Source organism: Mesocricetus auratus, unplaced genomic scaffold (genome assembly GCF_017639785.1).
Source record: "Mesocricetus auratus isolate SY011 unplaced genomic scaffold, BCM_Maur_2.0 Super-Scaffold_100020, whole genome shotgun sequence".
NCBI classification, from domain to species: Eukaryota; Metazoa; Chordata; class Mammalia; order Rodentia; family Cricetidae; genus Mesocricetus; species Mesocricetus auratus.
In genome coordinates this window covers 25,239,933-25,257,535 of record NW_024429201.1, presented here as the reverse complement: position 1 = coordinate 25,257,535, position 17,603 = coordinate 25,239,933, and the positions used below count along the sequence as shown (strand labels likewise).

Here is a 17,603-nt window from a genome sequence, read left to right as displayed (position 1 = left end):
CTTCCATAGTTCCCTTCATTTAACAGAAGAGGATATCGACAGAGAAGTTAAGTGACTGTCACACAGACCGTACAGGACAAATGATGTGTCCAAAGCTTTTTGTTTTAGAAGAAATGAGGAAAATGATGCCTAGGGAAGTCTAAGAGCTATTTTCTTAAATTGCTAATTGAAAAGAAGGATTTGTTTATTTGTTTATTTATTGTATGTGTGTGAGCCTGAGTGAGTTTTTGTGCACCTTGTGTGTGCAAGAGCCTGCAGAGTCAAGAAAAGAACATTTGAAACTGGATTAACAGGCAGCTGTGAACTACCACACGGGCGCAGGAACCGAACTAAGGTCCTTAGCCAAAGTAGTGCATATTTTAACCCATGAGCCACTTTTCAGGCATCCTGACAGCTGTCTTTATGTTGGAAGAGTTGGCCAATGGAAAAGACGATTGTTGTGTGGATACTCAAAAGGAAGTAAGTGACCTTGAGAGGCGTCCAGGCTCCGTTGAAGGAGTGGGGGCTGGAGAGGTTTGCAAAGAGAGTTGGCATTGGATCACTTAGATTGGTCACCCTCAAGGACCCCGAAGGCCTTGATGTGATTGAGATGAATCACTCTCTGGCTGCATCGGGTGGCACTCTGATAAGTGGTAATGGCGAATGAAACCCAGGTTGGTAGCATTACAGAGACAAGCACATACAGACGGAAGGGTTGATTCAATTGTTAAGAAGTCTGATGATCTTAAACTCCATGCATTATATCTTGTGAGGTACTGCAAGTGAGGAATTTGAAGGCTTCAAACACAAAGACGCATGTTACATAATATAAGGACATAGAAATACTAACACCTTGATTCAGTCATTATAAAAAATAAAGGCAACGGCAGAGGAAGTGCAGAGCAGTGTTAGAGGGGTCCAGATCTAGAGCAGATGTGCTCCAATGTCACTCCCACACATGTGACCTTGGCAAGGGGGTTACCCTTATCAGGCTTGTTTCCTCCCCTGTAAGCTGCTGTGTTAAAAATCAAACTCTCCCAGTTTTCACCTTGTGACTATGTAACTGTGAGAGTATAGTACAAACCTAGAACATGACAAGCAACAGATATTTATTATCATTTTTCCAAAGAACATCTACAAAGTTAAGACAGTCAAATTCTATAAAAGGAAAATAACTTTTTGCTAATTGTCACACATTGCTACATTGTTGAGAAAAAGAGGAAAATGGACAGTGTCAGTGTACAACACAAATGTGAATCGAGAAAGTAGGAGAGCAAGATGAACTTGAACTCTGACTTCTGAAAAGATATTCCAGGGTTCACCTGTTTTATTTTAATCAACATTTCATTAAGCATTGGTGATTGTGTTTAGCATGATACTAAATAAAGAAGAATGTAGCAGCATGTTATATGATTCTTGATGACCAGGAGTTTATAATCTAGCTATGTGTGGTTATAAAGATGTACTTACCAATTCTAGGACCTTAAAGCAAAAATCATCTTTGATTTCAATAATCCTGCCATCACTCATAACAGTTTTGGCATCTCTTCTACAATAGAGCTCACTAGAAAAAAGCATACTGATTGCTAGTACAGAGCCTTCTCCCTCTTCCTCAAGCATCTAGCGTAGATGCCTGAATTATTCACTAAGGTAGCTTCTCGCTGACTTCTGATTATTTAAGAATGTCAAATCCACCACGACAGCCAACTCTAGACTTCTGATGACCTTCTCATGGATGCTCTGTGACATTACTAGTCAGAGAGTACATGGGGAGGGGGCCTGGTCCAGGTGTCTCCATATCGCCACAGCATCTGGTGAGAGTGCTCAGGAGGGAGGTGTTGCTTGAACTTAAGGGAGAGAAGCTCATCGATGCTCAGCATCTGGAAGAACAAGGCAGGCTGAGGACAGCAGCAAGGAGGACAGGACTTGAGGCCATTTCTTTCCCGTCTGTCATTATTTCAGACTTTTCTCTCATTGCTTCTTATGCATCAGGCTTTGATAGTGAAGGACAGAAAGGCCTGCCTGAAGCTGGCAGCAGATTCTCCCAGTATTCCCGTCTAGCCCTGGGTTTGGAAAAGATGCAGCAGTAAGTAAAACATCCACACTCATTTTATGAACTGTGTGTGTGTGTGTGTGTGTGTGTGTGTGTGTGTGTGTGTGTGTTAGATTTGGAGAAGAGGGGAAGGGAGGGAGAAATGGGGGGAGGGACAGAGGGAAGGAGGGAGGGATCAGACTAAAGTAGAACTTTTGTTTCAACACACAGTCAGAAGATCTCTGTATATGAACACCAGTGGCTTTTTCACAACTTTTGTAAGTGGCACACATGTATACATGTGTGTATACATGCTCATGGGCATATGCGCGTGTATATATATATATATACAGAGGTCAGCTGTCTCCCTCAGTTGCCCTATATCTTATCTTTTGAGACAGAGTCTTTTCATAAATATGAAACTCACAAATGTGGGCATCCACCAGTCTCCCCAGTCCCGGGGCTGCAGATGTTCGCTACAGATGTGCACTGCTGCACTTCGCTTTCTTTTCGGGTTCCGGGGATGTGAACTCAGGTTCTCACTACTTTCCTGGCATGCCAGCTACTGACTGAGCCATCTCCCCAGGCCGGTCTCCATACTGTTATCCTCTTACTGACCACTAGGCTTCAAGACCACCTTTGAGAACAATGTATTTCTGTTGTAGGAGTTTTTGTTACTATTAATTACATTTCATCCTGAAGCATCCAGCAGAATGGTCCAGACTCTACTCAGTATCTTAGTGAACTGAGAGTTTATGGAGACAGTTTTAAATGTAAGGAGGCAAAGAATAATTCTTCAACAAATTAACCAAGAACAGACTGCAAAAGACATTGTCAGGCTTTGTTCCTTGTTGTGTGACAAAAAAAAAAAGAATATAGGATTCCTGGTCACAGACTTTGGTGTTAAATATATTCTTACTGTTTCCCTCACTTTACTTAGGAAACTTATGAGAAAGGTTAATATTTATATGGTGTAATGTCAGAACTCATGGTTTATAATAACCCCCATGAGTCACAACTTTCTATAAACATTGGTTTGGAAGTTCAGTGTGCAAAAGGTACTTTGGTTTTTAGACTGATGTTTTGATCCTATTTCCCAATACTTTCAAGGATGCACCAATGATGACAACTAAAATAAGCTGTTTCCACTTATTTAACTTGAAATCATCACCAAAGCCTCCTTCCTTTGTTGCTAAATTACATTTAATCCACATTTATGGATTACACCTGTGAAAATCATCTTCTCTGACAGACACCCATAGAAAAGTCTGGCAATGATTCCTTGTCTTCAAATCTCACCAAGATGGAGTAAACAGGGAGCCATGAGAAGGTGACCCAAATCATGCCCAGTTTCTAGATAATGTAAAGGAGATGGCATTGTATTGATAGATATGGGGAATGAGAGAACATACAGATATGTAGGAAAACAGAACAAGGTTCATAGGGCGCTGAGAGAAATATCTTCAATGATAAAGAGATCGTAGCTAGGCGGTGGTGGCGCATGCGTTTAATCACAGCACTTAGGAGGCAGAGGCAGGCAGATCTCTGTGAGTTCAAGGCTAGCTTGGTCTACATAGCAAGGGCTGTTACACAGAGAAACCCTGTCTCAAAGAACAAAGAAACAAAAAAAAGTGACTGTAACATATAGTATAATTTAGAATTAGGAAGAACTCAGGGAAGATGGAGGCCTGTGATTTTTTCTTTCAACCGTGAAAGAGGAAGCTAATTAGAAATTAACCTAGAAAACCAGATATTACACAAGCACAAAGAATGTCAATCTAATCATGAAACTAATTTGCATCTGGTGAGAATTTGGATGACTGATGAACTATAAGAGGGGAGTGTAAAGGGAAGCCTTCCTTGAGAGAAGCCTTCCCACCAGCCTAGCTCCAGAGCCGCATCAGTCCCAAATAAACACACAGGAGGCTATATTAATTATGAAGCTGTTGGCCTTGCTTGTTTCTTACTGGCTAGCTCTGACTTAAGTATTTACCCCATAATTATTAATCTAAGTATTTCTCCTTCCGGAGAGGTTTCCGGGCTTCCTACCCCATGGCGGTTACATCTCGACTTCCTGTGTTTCTCCTACCCAGAATCCTCCTTGACTCCTAGTCCCACCTATTTTGCTTCCCTATTGGCCAATAGTGCTTTATTGACATATACACAGGACTTCCCCCATCAGGGGAGAATTGAGTCATGAGGGTGGAGCCCTAGTTAACGAGACTAGTGGCCTTATCAAAGATGCTTCAGAGAGCTTGCCTTGACCCTTCTATTATGAGAGCCCTGTCGTGGGATATTTGTACACTGTGAATAGGTGTTGCTGTGATTGGTTTAATAAAGAGCTGAATGGTCAATAGCTAGGCAGGAGGTATAAGATAAGAGGAACTTCAAGGCAGAGAGAAAGGCTTCGGAGAGACTCCAATGAGACATGGGAGGAGTTGGACACACAGAGTGAGAGAAAGGCAAAAAGTCACAATACAAAATGTAGATTAATATAAATGGACTCATTTAAGTTATAAGAGCTAGTGAGACAAGCCTAAGCTATCATAATTAATAGTAAGTCTCCATGTGGTTATTTGGGAGCTGGCTGGCAGGACAGAGAAAGATTTATTACAGAGTCCCAGCGAAAAGCCACTATCTTTGAGAAAGTAGACCTTCATTGAACACTGCATGTACTGGCAGCTTGGTTTTGGACTTCAGAACTCTATGAGAAACACATTTGTGGTTTGTTTGTTTTGAGATAGGGTCTCATTCTGTAGCTGGTCTGGTCTGCAGCTTGCTGTGTAGAGATGAGGCTGGACTCGCACTCACAGAAAACCTGCATGCCTTTGTTTGATGTGTGCTCTGGCTAAGATACAGGGCACCACTCCTGGCCCTAAACTTCTGCTGTTTCTGGGCCATGCAGTTGATGGTATTTTGTTTCAGTAGCCAGAGTAGCCAGGACTCCCTGGGAATGGGGCAGGGGCAGCCTGCTTTCCTCCTATACGCCTTTCGCGCTTGTGTTCTCATTGCCTTGTATGTGCATCATGTTTACAGCGATACACAGAGCAGGTTAGAGCAAGTGTGAGTGTGACATAAAAGCAGCCCCACCTGGCTCTGATCCAGGGTTTGGTGTGCATGTTCAGACCACTTCCCCAGCTGCCATGTTTGTCCGAAGCCGGAGGCAAAAATCCCCTTTCTGGGGCCAGCTCCTCTGCAATCGCCCTGATGTGGTAGGGCTCAAATCCGCAGCAGCCGCCAATGTACCTGACCCCCAGGTTGTAGGCTTCTCTGGCGTACTTTTGAATATCCCACCTGGTGGCAACTCTGGGCTCCAGGCCTGGAATACAAAGGTTTTGACACTTCCGTTAGCGCTCTGCTGTGGTTTGGAGGAGGAATGTGCCCCATAGGCCTATGCGTTTGAACACTTGGTCCTCTGCTGTGGACTGGAGATGTGCAGCTCTCGCTAGAGGTGGGCCTTGAGGTTTGGTAGGCGCTTCGGCTTTCTGTCTTCAGCTACCAGCTATCCCCCACTTCTGCGGCCACGCCTCACCACCATGGTGGACTGCATCCCCTTGACTCTGAGCAGCCCTTAAGTTGCTTCTCATCAGGAATTTCATGAAAACAACCAGAAAAGCGACTAATGAAGCGCCCATTTTCAAATGACAGATTCTCCATGGTTGGCTGTCTCCCCCACCCTCACCCCAGTTAAAATCAAACTAATGTAAGTGCTAGAATGATCGTGCATCCTGTAGGTAGCTTCTGCTTGGTTAACACTGAAAGATTTTTTTCTTACATGGCCTTATATTATAAAACTGTATCAATTTAGTCACAGTAGGAAACATAAGGGACAGGCTATGGGAACACATGACTTTAATCCCTACACTCAAGAGGCAGAGGCAGGTAGATCTCTACAAGTTCAAGGCTAGCCTAGTCTACAGACCGAGGCCTAGGACAACCAAGGTTACACAAAGAAACCCTAACATTGTTTTTTTTAACAAATGAAACAAGCCATAAGGGACTTTACATGCATCTGAGCTTACCGAAGGGATATTCTGGGAGGTCCACAAACCCTCCCTTGCCGCAGTCAGGTGTGTGGAAGCCCAGGCATTGCACCATCAGGTGAGCTTGTAGGCCAGAATCCCCGAGGCCCTCCTTCATGAGCTTCATGGTCTGCAAGCTGGTCTGGGGCCCAAATCGGCAGTTGACCCCAATGATGTCCGCTCCTGTGCAAGACAATAAGGAGTCATTACAATGTACGGTGGATTCATCTGTTTGTTGTTCTCTCTGTAATAGTTTGAAGCTGAACTGTTTGTAGTGCAAGCCTGTCATTAGAGTATCTGAGAGCAGGAAGGTCACAAATTCAACACTAGCATGGGCTACATTGATTAGATGCGATACAATTTCATTCCAAATCAACCAACCAATCGACAAATCAATCAACTTAGAAGCTAGCTTGGAGATTAGCTACCCTAGGAGTTATAGACAAGGGAATTTCCTTCTTGTTCTTTAAACTTTGCCGCATTGTGTAAGCAGCCACTGGGCTGCCCATTTCATCAAGGGCCACATTACCTGCCTGTGCCAGCTTGACTGCACATTCTCCAGGTGTCACGTCATGCATGTCCCCCTCTGGGCCGATGCACATGGTCACAGCCACAGGCTTCCCTGCTTCTCTCAAGACGTCCACAGCCCACACAGCTTCTTCCACATGCTCAAAATACTAGGAGATAGCACTTTTTAAAATTGACCTCAAGTTAAATAAATTTTTGAATGCTAAAGCACAAATGCTAGAAAACTGTTGTAAAAGATATCTAATCTATAATATGTGATGCAGCTTGCTGAGGGATGTGTCTCTAACAGGTTATGTCAATAGCTTTCTGAGTAAAAATGTGAATTCTGTTAGTGAGACTATCTGGATGTTTATTTGGGCATCAGCATTTGGTGACATGGTGACTGTTAGTAAAACAAAAATCATACCATTTAAAGGTTTTGTGTGTGTGTGTGTGTGTGTGTGTGTGTGTGTAAACAGGCAATAGTGACTTATGCCTTTGATCCCAGCCCTCCTGAGGCAGAGTGCTGGGATTAAAGGTGTGTGCCACCACAGCCTGGTTTCTTTCTTCACTACAGAAGGAAATTCTGCAGAAGCCCGTTGAGGAATGAAAAAAGATGATCAAGAAAAGCTCTGGGAACAATGGCACCGTGTTCCCACCCAGCACGAGAACACTTAGGCCAGTGTTCGTGGAATCTGCAGTGAGGAGCAGACAGCCTTGGATAGCAGAGTAGTGATGGGGAGAAGAGCTGAGCTGAGTGAGGGCTTGATCCCAGGCAGGAGCAATGGGGAAGAGAAGGGAGAGAGTGCCCTTGATGTCCAGTCGGCGGCCAGCTGTTGTGGCTTAGGTATGAAATGTCCCCCAATATGTTCATGTGGTGAAGGCTTGGAACTCAGCTGGTGGAGCCAAGCACTGGGAAGGGATTGGACCACAGAGCTCTGACTTCATCATCCGCTTAGATGTGGACGGATTCATAATGGAAGAATCTTTGGGAAGTAGCGGTCTGGTGGAGGAAGTGGGTGCTGGAGGTGTCCCTTTGAAGGCCATCTGTCTCTGGCTCCTTCCTTCTGCCCCCTCCTTTTCCTAGTGGCCTTGTCCTCCCTCCTTCATGCTCTGCCTGGTGACCTGGAGCAGCTGGCTGGGGACTGAACCTCCAAAACCAGGAGCCCAAGTGATTTTTTTCTTCTCTTAAGTGGATTTTCTCAGGCATATGTCTCAGCGGCAGCAACAACAACAACAACAAATCTGACTTAACATGTCAATCCTTTAAAATGCCGTTGACAGGTGATCTGCTGAGGAATAGCAGAGAGGCAGTGAGAAAGGCCAGGGTGGAGAAGCAGTTACTCACTGCTAAGTGTTGCCCGTGAGGCTCTGGTGAACCTGAGAGCCTATCTGCCTGGAGGCTATGCTCTACAAACCCCCCCCCCCCCGTCTCTCTTTGGGAGGGGATATGTCCCAAGTCACTGTCTTCTGCTTCTTATCTCAAAGTACAATCTTGTAAATCTCAGAAAGCGAAACCCATGTTGAGGCATGCTGTGGGTCCATCCCCTGCTCACAGGGAGCCCGGCATGCAGCTGCCCGAGCCTTGCCTGGAATGGAGTAGTTAACCTAAACCTCTGACCGTCCACAGGGAGGAAATGAGTACAGAGAACAGCCCTGTCCAGTTCCTCTAAGACCAGCCTTACCTCTGCAATCAAGAAGTCCACATTCTTCCTGGCAAACACTTCTAGCTGCCGTCGAAAAAGGGCTTTAATTCTAGTCTTGTCCTTGTGGTATTTGTACAGTGATGTCTGGCAGAGGCCCCCTGCCACCAAAGCATTCCCTCCATCAGCCACCTCCCTGGCGAGGTCACAGGCAGCCGCGTTTACATCTTCCCACTGAGAACAAGAGCAGACACATGAGCCTGCTGTCTTAGATGAAAAATAAAACGAGTCACAGAGGGAGCAACGAGCAAGTCGGTCCTGCAAACTGCAATTCAAGAGGAGTTGAGCATAGTCATCTGTTACCAGTGACTCCAGTGTGTGTGTGTGTGTGTGTCTGTGTGTGTGTGTGTGTCTGTGTGTGTGTGTATGGGGGGATGCATGTACTTGTGGAGGTCAGAACTCAATACCACATGTCTTCTTCCATTGCTCTCCATGTTATTTTTTGAGACAAGGTCTCTCAATGAGTCTGGATCTCACTGATTTAGTTAGATAGTTGGCTAAAGAGCTCCAGGGAATCTGCCTGCCTCTGTCCACTCCCAAGCCTAGTGATGGGGTTATAGACATTCACCAATGTACTTGCCTTTTACATGGGTTCTGGGAATCCAAAAATCCAAACTCAGTTTCTGTACTTCTGTAGCAAATACTTTATAGATTGAGCCATCTTCCCAGCCCCACCAGTGACTTTATACTTCCATTTCTGTTATTATGCACACTGAATTTTTAAAACATAAATTTAGACTAATTGTGAAGTACAGTGGCTCACTCCTTTATTATTATTATTATTATTATTATATTACTATGTGTATGGGTATTTTGTCTGCATGAATGTCTATGCTCCATATGTGTGCCCGTGTATGGGTATTTTACCTGCGTGTATGTCTGTACACCATGATGTTCCTTACACTCTTGGATGCCAGAAGGGAGTATCAGATCACCAGGGGTTAGAGTTACAGACAGTTGTGAGCTGCCATGTGGGTGCTGGGAATTGAACCCGGATCCTCTGGAAGAGCAGCTGGTGCTCTTAACTGCTGAGCTGTCTTCAGTCCCACCACACTAGATTTTAATAACTGCATTCCTTCCCCTCTCATTCAGATCATTAGCTTCTTCAGAAGAGGGTCAAAACCTCTTGTCGTGGTTTGAATGTAATTGGCCCCCAAATGCTCATAGGCAGTAGCACTATTGGGGGTGTGCCCTTGTTGAAGTAGGTGTGGCCTTGTTGAAGGAAGCGTGCCACTTTTGGAGGCAGGCTTTGAGGTCTTTCTTGCTTACGCTTTGCTCAGACAGTTGACTTCCTGTTGTCTTCTGATCAAGATGTAGCCAGCACTGTGTCTGCCTGCACACTGACGTGCTCTCCGCCATGATGATGATGGACTAAACCTCTGCAATTGTAAGCCGCCACCTCAATTAAGTGTTTTCTTTATAAGAGTTGCTAAGGTCATGGTGTCTCTTCAGCAATAGAAACCGTAACTAAGACACCTCTTTTTTTTTATGTCATCTTTCTGCTTAGCACTGAGAGCCCATGGATGTAACCATGAACACAGCACATATTGGTTCTCATGAAGAGTGGGCTTCTTGAACACGAACACTCGTAATCACCAGCTGTCATCAACAGTTGGCTTTGCAAATGTTTCCCTATCCTTCATCTCCTCTCTTCTTCCTGGTGGGTCTAAGCATAGCACTGTTTATTACTTTTTTCAGAGCTGAAGCCAACGCGCCATGCCGGGCTGTTCTTACATGAAGCCACTTAGGCAGTAGACAGCAAAATTGGGTATCAAGCCTGATTTCTGTCATTTGTAGTCCTAAGTTCCCAAGATCCTCCTGTCTCCGGACAGATAAGGCTATAAAAGAGCAATACAGACTGAGGGGATTAAAAATGATCTAGCCTAATGTTTTTTTTCTCCACAAAACACCTCTAAAGGGATGGTTCACCCTCTCAACTGCCTGTTCTATCTGATCTTGTCATCTTCCACCTAAATCGATGCCATTTTGTGTGGTGATTTCAAAGAAAATGGTGCCCAAAGGTAGAAGCACTATTCGGAGCTGTAGCCTTGTTGGAGGAAGTATGCCACTGTGAGGGTGGGGCTCTGAGGTCTCTTTTGCTCAAGCTTCCCTCAGTGTGGCAGTCAGTCAGCTTCCTGTTGCCTGCAAGGTGTAGCACTCTCAGCTCCAACACCACGTCTGCCTGCGCGCCGCCATGCTCCCTGTCGACGATGATGACAGTGAACTGAACCTCTGAAACTGTAAGCCACCCCAATTAAATGCTTGCTTTGTTAGAGTTGCCATGGCCATGGTGTCTCTTCACAGCAGTGAAAACCCTGAGACATTCTGTTTCATACGCATGCCTGTGGAGTCGTCACAGACGTTGGATGCGATCTGGCAGCCAAGCGCAGTAACACAGGAGCCCAGTTCCCCTCCTCCCAGGAGAAGGCTGTGCTCCTTGTAGCTGCTCTCCACCCGCACCCCAGTCACCTTGCTTTCCATATTGTCCTCAGTGGCAGAAAAGGTGAACGTCTGCAAGACATCAGCTCCCGCTCGCAGGAATTCTGTGTGGAGCTGACGCACTGCCAAGCAATTGAAATTGCAATTACAAATCAAATTCCAGAAGCTTATGTTCTCGATAGCAGCTCCCCGCCTTCCTTCCCTCCCCACCAGACCCAGTGTCAAACCTAGAACTGACAAAGCTACCAATTAAAGTCAGTAGTGTGACAGGGCAGCATGCTCTATGGAGCATCCCACGGGGTTCTCGAGTGGATCCCATGCAGAGACTAAAGCCTGGCTAGCTCCGTGTCCTCTCATCCCTTGCCTGGAGTTATTCACGCAGCAATGTGTGAAGGATGCCACTGGGCTGGCCTGTCATCACCATTGTGGGAAGAGTGAAGAAGCTCACACAGAGATAAGCAGTCCTGTGTATGACACCAACAGCAGCTGATTCAACAGCAAGGATGGCAAGCAGCGCTGGCTGCACCTAGCCTTTCAGAATGTCAACTTCCAGGGTGGGAATGTAGCTCAGTTTGCAGAATGCTCCCTTAGCACGAATAAAGCCCTGGGTTGGATCCTCAGCACCCCCTAAAGCAGGTGTGATCTTAGCACTCAGGTGGGGTAGGGGATCAGAAGTTATCCTTAGCTACATAGCTAGTTTGAGGCCACCTAGGATGTCTGAGACCCTGTCTTAAAAAAAAACAAAAAGGGAAGAAAAGAAAGTTCCCTTTCCCACCATCACCCCTTCCTGGCTAGTTCAACACATTCAGTTTAGCTGAAAGATCTTCCAAAATTCAGAAAAAGAATTCCCAAGAGGCAGCAGAGAAACAAAGCTATTCTGTCCCCCATGGAAAGCAGCTGTCAGGGCAATCTCAGGAAATAGCATTAATGGTCTCAGGGCTCTTATGATGCCTGGGCAGTTCATGGAGGCAAACCCACCTGTCCTCACTGCTGGCCCATGTCCTGCCCCATTTGACAGAAAAAGGAGCAGATTCTCAAGAGGTCAAGGGATTTATCTAAGGTCTAATGGTGTGTGTGTGTCACACAGCTGGCCTGGGGAAGAACCAAGCAAGGATCTCGGCCTCATCTGTGGCCTGATCTCCCCTCTTATTCCTTGGTCTTAGCCCCTGACTCTAGGAAAGCAAGAGAAATCAATAAAGTCAGGTATAGTTAAAGCACCATTGCGATGTCACCATCTAATTGCAACGGTTTCTACTTCCAAATCCTTTATTTTCATTTTTCCCCCAAGTCAGGAAGATGAAGGGAGGTTATTCCTTTCTCGGCACTCTGGTCCTCACAGCCTGGTTGTCTGCTTCATTAAGGCGGTGATGGCCATCAGCCATTATCACCATGGCCATGGTTTTTATCTATGTTGCACAACCTTCAGCAATTAATGATTTTTACTAACTTAAGAAAACTCTTGAATAGTTACAAGGGAGATTTCCAAGGAATTAACAGTGAGCTGGATAATTTTTTTAATGCTTGTTCAAGGAAATATGAGTGCAGAGAGGGAGAGGCAGAGAGAAAGGGAGGGATGGAGGGAGCGAGGGGGAGAGAGAGAGACAGAGAGACAGAGAGATTGTTGGTTTTGCAAGGGAAGCAGTCCTTAGGAAGTGTTTGCTGCTGTCCCTGGATTTTCTCTCACTGGCTTTGGAGCTAACTGTTACTTGCAGACATACCTCTGGGTGGTGTGGGCACTCACCTGCACTGGGATGCTCTACCACTGCTTCTGGAGTCCAGAGCCCCGCCTTCACGAAGCCTCTCTTCTCCAGAGTGAGGAGAAAGCTGCCATCACCAACCACGACCTCCCCGTTGTCCAGACGCTCCAAAATGCCCTGGGAAGAGACCGAAGACTCTCCACACCCTGCTTTCCTTTTAAGTCATTTCTGATTTGAGGAATGTTGGTCTTTCTTGTGTTCTTTCAGGCAGTAGTTCTGCTAAAATTATGTCTAGGTATAAGCAGACACTGCAGCGTGATTCCTGGCCACCTAAGGGGTACTTTTATCTCAATTAACACTTTGTGGGTCAGACTACACTGAAAGCACTACTGAACCTGATAGTCATTTTTGTTTTCCATGTTCTAATGTATTACAGGTTGGGGCGGGGGTAAAATATCTCCAACTTAAACAAACAAACACCTAAACTTGCAAGCTCCCTGGCTGCTGGGCATGGCCTTGTTACACCACTGGCCAACAAGACAAGTGGAAGCCATCTTTTTTCTCTTTCCCCTCCTAACTGGAATGTAGTCATGACACCTAGGTGTAGAGCCATCTTGGAGTCCTGCCTCTGTCAGCGGCATTCAAGGTCACAGGGAACCAACTGGTAGAATGGTTTCTCATAACCACAACGGGTATGTGTGGCTGGCTTGCCTTTACATCTTGTGGGGTGAGAGATGCACATCACTCCCTTAGAGTTAACCAACTTGAGAATCAGTCTTCACAGCGCACATCAGCCAGTCCTTGAGGGGAAAACCGTTACTCCAGTGTTCTAACTTGGGTCCCCTTTTCTTGATTGTAAAGCATTTCATGGATCCACCCCCCCCCTACTGTGGCAGCCATTGGGTTCCAGTCGATCATAACTCCCCTGCAGCTCTCTTCACTGGTCCTTCTCTTACCTGTTAGTGCCCTTCCTTGCGCCCTGACAACTTCAGGACCTCCGCCCATGTCCAGCAGTGTCTGGTCATTATGTCTCACTTTGATGACGGATGTGTGGGGTGGGTGACACACCTTATTTGTCTATAACCCTCCCACCTCTACTAGCATCTGATGAAGAGGAGAGCCTTAAAGAACTGTGCTTACAGAGACAGCAGAGGTACAGAACAGTTCTGGGAACACCAGACACACCACAAGGGTAGCTGTGTCCTGAGAAGCAAAACCAGGCACATTTCCATCAAGAATTAGGAGGCTTTCAAAGAAACCATAATGCAGATTTTGACTGCACCTTTGTGAAGAAGGTTAGGTCAGACATTTTCCTGCAACTGGCTCTGTAGACCAGGCTGGCCTTGAACTCATAGAGATCCATCTGCCTCTGCCTTCAGAGTGTTGGGACTAAAGGCGTGCCCCACTACCGGAAATTTATGTTAAATATTATGTGTGGGGCTGGAGAGATGGCTCAGCGGTTAAGAGCACTGACTGCTCTTCCAGAGGATCTGGGTTCAATTCCCAGCAACCACATGGTGGCTCACAGCCATCTATGATGAGACCTGGTGCCCTCTTCCGGCCTGCAGGGCACATGCAGGCAGAATACTGTACACACAATAAATAGACAAGTCTTTTTTTTAATGGTGTGTGTGTGTGTGTGTGTTACGAGTTTGTGCACGTGTGCATGTGTGTGCGGTGACCTGAGGCCAAAGGGCATCACATTCCCCGGACCTGATTACAGGTGGTCGTGAGCTACCTAACATGGGTGCTGGGACTGAGCTCAGGTTCTCTGGAAGAGCAGCAAGGGCCCCTGACTGCTGAACTGCGCCTCAAGCCCGTTGCCCAACATTTTAAATCCTCCATTCTTCTTTATCGTCATTATCAAAGTAACTAGATTATGGAAACTTGAACTCACAGCAGCCTAGCCCATCCCTCTGCGTTGTCTCCACCACCTCACTGACTTTTAACGACAGCTTATGTGAAAAGGATGGGGAGAGCCCAGTGGGGAGGGCATGAATTCAGGTGCAACAGGCTTGCTTTCTTCATCCATTCTCCATTTTTGGCAGTGCCTGACCTGCTGATCTGATGCTGAGGGCCTGGGGTTCCTTTGCACCCCCCTTTGGAAGAGCACAACCCGAAACCCCTGGATTTACTCTCTGGGCTCAGGGAGAGACTGTTGATCCTCAGGAAAGGCCATTTGCCCCGTGGCAGGTGGGACACAGACTCAATTAGTCTAAAAGAGCCCCATCTGCTCATTTCACTGGAGGTTGGGTGGGTGGTACAGGAGGCATCCTCTGTGGTTTGAGGAATGGGGTGGGAATTTCAGCTATTCAAATACCCAGCAGTAGTCAAAGGCACTGGTGAACTGTGCCTGCCAGCTGAGGACAGACAGGGCCCTACTTCTCTTCCAGGTAGACATTAACAGGGACCAGTATGTGAAAATATGCTGCTTTGGGAGCAGAGTCCAGAGGAAAGGGCACAGAATGTTTTCAAAACTTTAACAAAAAAGGAGTCAGGGTCTCACCATGTAGCCCAGGGTAGCCTGGAACTTACTATGTAAACCAAGCTAGCCTCAAACTCAGAGAGTAAAGGCATGTATCACTACACTGGCTGAATAAGACTTTATTATGATGATTATTATTTATTTACATGTACAATGTGTATATATGCCATATCTGAGGATAGGGCTATCCTCTGGAGCTGGAGTTACAAGCAGTTGTAAGCTGCCTGATGTGAGTGCTGGGAATTGAACTCTGGTCCTCTGCAAGAACAATACATGTCCTTAACCACTGAGCCATCTCTCCAGCCCATAAAATCTTTTTAAAAAAGTGAACAGTCAGGAGTGGGAGTGCAGCCTTTAATCCCAGCACTCGGGAGGCAGAGGCAGTCGGATCTCTGCGAGTTTGAGGCCAGACTAGTAAGTAGGGCGTTCCAGGATAGCCAGGGTTCCAGAGAGAAACCATGATTGAAGATAAAAAAGTCCTCTAGAAATAAAAGTTAGAGTTAAAAGGTGAACTATGGGCTGGCAAGATGATTTAGTAGGCAAAGGTGCCTGCTGCACACATGATGGCTGAGTTCAACTCCCAACAGCGTTTAATCCCTGGGCCATTGGTAGAGGAAGAGTACCACTTTCTGCAAACTGTCCTCTGATCTCATGGGTGCACCCTAGTGTGCACGTGCCCACACATGTACACACTACGTAAGTGCATACACAAATGCAATAAATTCATTTTAAGAATTGAATTTTAAAAATGAATATAGCATTACAGATGGTCAGTCGAATGAAGGCAGCACAATGATTTTTTTTTTTTAACCTTTAAAAGGAGTCTTTTTGTTTTGTTTGGAGTTTTGGTTTTTCCAGACAGGGTTTCTCTGTGTAGCTCTGGCTGTCCTAGAACTCACTTTGTAATCCAGGCTGGCTTTGAACTCACAGAGATCTGCCTACCTCTACCTCCCAAGTGCTGAGACTAAAGGCGTGCGCCACCACACCCGGCAAGTCTTTTTGATACTCTCATTTCTTACCTACATTTTAACTTTTGTCATTTAGAAGAACATGTCTTAGCACACTATGAAACCCAGGCTCCCATTTCTGTGTGGGGCCCTGACCAGTGCTCTGCCGGTGTGTCTGTGACTGCTGTCACACACTTTGGGGTGTGTCTGTGACTAGTGTTGCACACTTATGACTGCCGTTGCACACTCAGGGTGTGTCTGTGATTTATAACGGCACCATTACTCTCATTCTCTGTCACTGGGAGCTGTTAATGGCTGACTAACAGCACGGCAAGATATTGAACCTGGACTTCACTCGACCCTAGCGTAGGTCACCTCTGTCCCCAGTTTTGTAACATTCGTAGAGTAGAGGAGCCTCTCCTGCCCCAGAACTCTGAATTGAGTCCAGGTGGGCTATTCTGGGGGGTCCCGGGAGTCCCCTCTTCCAACTTCACACCTTTCTGGTTGTTTGGGATCCCTTGCTTGGGATCCCACAAGTCCTCAGTGCTGTGGGAATGAAGCCCACATCTGGAGAAGGGCCAGATGTGGGACTGCCTTCTGAAGTCAACAGAGGCAACTCCCACGCCTGCGCCTGGGAACTACATGGTGTCCTTGCTTCACAAGGACAGGTGTGAAGACACAGGGCCTGGGGCTTCAAAAACCAGAGGGACACTGACAGGAACCCCCGGGGCTACTGAATGCACAAAATGAGGGTCCCCTGAGTCCACAAACTTGACCCCATTTCCCTCCTCTGTCCCGAATGCGACCACGACTCTGAGCAAGTCACCTGACTCTTGGGCCTCTGTTTTCTCACCCGCTAACTGGGGATACCAGCAGCTGCAGATACTCTGGGCTGGGTGAAAGCTCCATGGTCTAATTCACCCGGAGTCGTGCTAACAAAACCCTAGGAGTTTGACTGAAGCAGGATTCGAACTCCCTGGGAAAAGAACGCCTGAGCCACACTTACCTTCTTGGCCCGCGGGCCTCCGACTGGTTCCATGTCTCCGCGAGTGTGCAGGCGCGGATCCCGGTGGCACCGGTCCCGGAGACGCCCGGTGCCCGAGCCCGCCCCTTGGTAGGAGGACCAGTGCCCCCTCCCAGTCCTTCCCTCCCAGCACGCTGCCTCCCGCCTAAGGTCGCTGTTCCTGCTCGTCGGTGCTCGGCCTCCCCTCCACCATGCTCCGCCTGGGCGCGCTGCCGCTGCGGGGTCTCGTGCTCCGGGGCTCCCCTGGGCGTCCAAGCTCCACCGGCCGCCGGGAAGGGTGAGTGCTCGCCGCCTGCAGGTGGAAAAGAGTAGCCCATGCTGGCTCTCAGGCCTCCCAGGAAACCGGCTAGGGTCCTCCTGGGATCACCTGCACCTACCAGGGAAAACTCAGTCTCTCTGGCCCCAAACCTGCCCGGTCAGCAGTGGGCAGTGTGTGGATGTTTGTACGCCAATAGCTGGAAGCTGTTGTCTCCGATTCACTGGCACCTTGATGTGGTTGTTACCATGGTTTTGTTTTCAATGATTACTACATCTTCAAGATTATTCTATTTCAGGGAGTATTGATTTGCCTTATTCTTTTTAATAGCTGCATAGTTTTTCATTTGATCAATATTCTGTAATATAATTAAGCAGCCCACTCATTAACAATTAGACAGGTTAAGTTGGTAGCGCAGCAAACATAAACCTCACATTTTTAACACATTTGTGTTTGGGCAAATATGAGAGTCTGGTTTTGTTTTTTTAAATCTTTTTTTTTTTTTTAAGAAA

General features: G+C 46.7%; 2 protein-coding genes across 2 annotated transcripts in view; one reads left to right on the top strand and one right to left on the bottom strand.

Moving 5' to 3' along the window:
- Positions 1-1,066: 1,066 nt before the first annotated feature.
- On the bottom strand, positions 1,067-17,086 carry LOC101826060 (S-methylmethionine--homocysteine S-methyltransferase BHMT2). Its single transcript, XM_005065651.4, has 8 exons — positions 16,818-17,086; positions 12,424-12,556; positions 10,713-10,804; positions 8,226-8,417; positions 6,563-6,710; positions 6,034-6,216; positions 5,102-5,330; positions 1,067-2,042 (listed from the first exon to the last, which is right to left on the bottom strand). The coding sequence occupies exons 1-8, from the start codon at positions 16,848-16,850 to the stop codon at positions 1,961-1,963; spliced, it is 1,092 nt and encodes a 363-aa protein (XP_005065708.1). The 5' UTR covers positions 16,851-17,086; the 3' UTR covers positions 1,067-1,960.
- The window catches only part of Dmgdh (dimethylglycine dehydrogenase), a 68,376-nt gene continuing 67,777 nt past the window's right edge, over positions 17,005-17,603 (top strand). Inside the window, exon 1 of the mRNA XM_005065650.3 lies at positions 17,005-17,112. Within this exon, the coding sequence (XP_005065707.1) occupies positions 17,027-17,112 (86 nt within the window). The 5' untranslated portion in view covers positions 17,005-17,026. The remainder of the gene's footprint in view (positions 17,113-17,603) is intronic.